This window comes from Microtus ochrogaster, chromosome 5, assembly GCF_000317375.1.
Source record: "Microtus ochrogaster isolate Prairie Vole_2 chromosome 5, MicOch1.0, whole genome shotgun sequence".
Taxonomy (NCBI): domain Eukaryota; kingdom Metazoa; phylum Chordata; class Mammalia; order Rodentia; family Cricetidae; genus Microtus; species Microtus ochrogaster.
The window spans coordinates 82,318,875-82,320,774 of NC_022012.1; the positions used below are offsets into that span (position 1 = coordinate 82,318,875).

The 1,900-nt window shown below is 41.2% G+C and overlaps 1 protein-coding gene across 7 annotated transcripts in view; it reads left to right on the forward strand.

Moving 5' to 3' along the window:
• Positions 1–1,900, forward strand: part of Map4 (microtubule associated protein 4) — a 137,373-nt gene that overhangs the window by 116,789 nt on the left and 18,684 nt on the right. For 6 of the 7 annotated variants that reach the window (XM_013346523.2, XM_005347973.3, XM_013346524.2 and 3 more), the window contains one exon: positions 400–621. The exons of the other annotated variant lie outside the window; for it this stretch is intronic. In XM_013346523.2, coding sequence (XP_013201977.1) covers positions 400–621 — 222 coding nt within the window. The remainder of the gene's footprint in view (positions 1–399; positions 622–1,900) is intronic. 7 annotated transcript variants of the gene reach the window in all.

The following is a 1,900-nucleotide window of genomic DNA, read 5'->3' on the forward strand; positions in this document are numbered from 1 at the left end:
CCCGGCTAATAGAATTCTTATAGCCACTAAAAGTTAATTAATACAAAGCTATTAATTGTCTAGGAATCAAACTGCTGGAATTTGTGGTGCTGTGATTTAAGAAAGAATTTCCACAGACATGGGGGTATAGTTCAGAAGTAGCATGCCTAAGACCTTGGGTTCAATTAAGAATAAAGAAAAAAAATTATGGTTTCTTTGTCTCAATCTTGATATCACTTTGGTTTTTACTGAGCTCAGAAGAAAGGAATGCTTATTTTCAGTTGCATCAATCCTCATTGCTTATAATTTACTTTGAATTCTGCAGTTTATACTTTATTTTAATTTGTTTTTATTCTTGTCTGTGTGTTTGATGTTCTTTAAAAATTCAAAATTAAAAATTAAACAACCATCAACCTAAAGCCTTTGGCCACCACTCAGCCTGCCAAGACTTCAACATCGAAAGTCAAAACACAGTCCACTTCTCTCCCTAAGCAGCCAGCTCCCACCACTTCTGGTGGGTTGAATAAAAAACCCATGAGCCTCGCTTCAGGCTCAGTGCCAGCTGCCCCACCCAAACGCCCTGCTGCTGCCACTGCTGCTGCCAGGCCTTCCACCCTACCTGCAAGAGACGTGAAACCAAAGGTAAGCAGCCACCCATCTGCTGTGCCAGGAAAAGATTCCCTCTCTGAGTTTCAGATCAATAGATAGGCCCTTGCTACAGATGCTGAACTGATAGAATTGAGAAAGGAGCGGGGAAGTAGGTGCTTTGAAAGTCATTTGGGTGCCCAGTGGTAAGATCATAACACTTCAAAACCTTTTACCCTTTTTACCTTTGTCTGCCCTGATCAGAAGTAGTATTTCATCTACTTCATTCTTCTTCCTTTTTAATTTTTCTTTCCTTTTTTTCCAAGACAGGGTTTCTTTGTAAAGTCGTAGCTGTCCTAGAACTTGGTCTGTCAACCAGTCTGGCTTCAACTCAGAACTCAGATATCTTACTGCCTCTGTCTGAGTGCTAGGATTAAAAGTGTGCACCCCCACCACCCAACTTCTTTTTTTTCCTTAACTGTTCCTTATGTTTCACCTACTAATATATTTTGATCAGTTTCTTGTACTTCACAGACTTATCAGATACTGGTTGGGGTGGACCATAATTCCTATGTGCCTTTCTCTTTAATCATCCTGCAGAATAAAGTTTTTCCGTTACTTAGCAACGTGCTGACCTTTCCAGCTGAGCTCAGCACGATCCAGGATCGATCATGTGACAACTTGGTTTGCTTTCAGCTTTTGGCCATTCATCACTGGGCTACCTGTGATGCTCATCTGTCCAGGTCACATTGTGTCCTGGCACTTGGCTTTCCTGATTTTCTGGAGGAGGGCAAGGTGGATGCTGTGGCTGCTGCTGCCTTCCCTAAGCTCTTATTTATTTGAGAAGGGCCTTGAGTTTAGCCTTTTGTGTCTTTAAATTCATGGTGGGAAACTAATCCCAAGTTAACATGGTAGTGTTCTACTTTAATCTTGTAAAGCAGCTCTAGGATTTGTAGTCTAAAATTGAAACCCTGGCTAAGAAGCTGAGAAATCCTGTCTTAGACTAGAAATGATGTTGTCTCATAAAACTTTATTTATGAACTTTATTTGTCCAGTTGGCTCCCATTCTGGATCTTTAGGAAACGATTTAATTAAGAGGGAAGAAGGAAGGTGACTGGCAACGAGGGCAGTGGGTCCCCACTAAGACTTTGTAAACAGTCTTCTAACAGGGATGAGGAGATGTGTAACTGTTGTATACAAGTCTTTCCTTTCTTTTTGCCCTTTAGCCTTGGCTGTTGTTAGAACTCTGTAGATCAGGCTGGCCTTGAGCTCAGTAATCCCTTTAAGTGCTGGGATTAAAGGTTTGAACCACCACTGCCAACTATACTTATAGTTT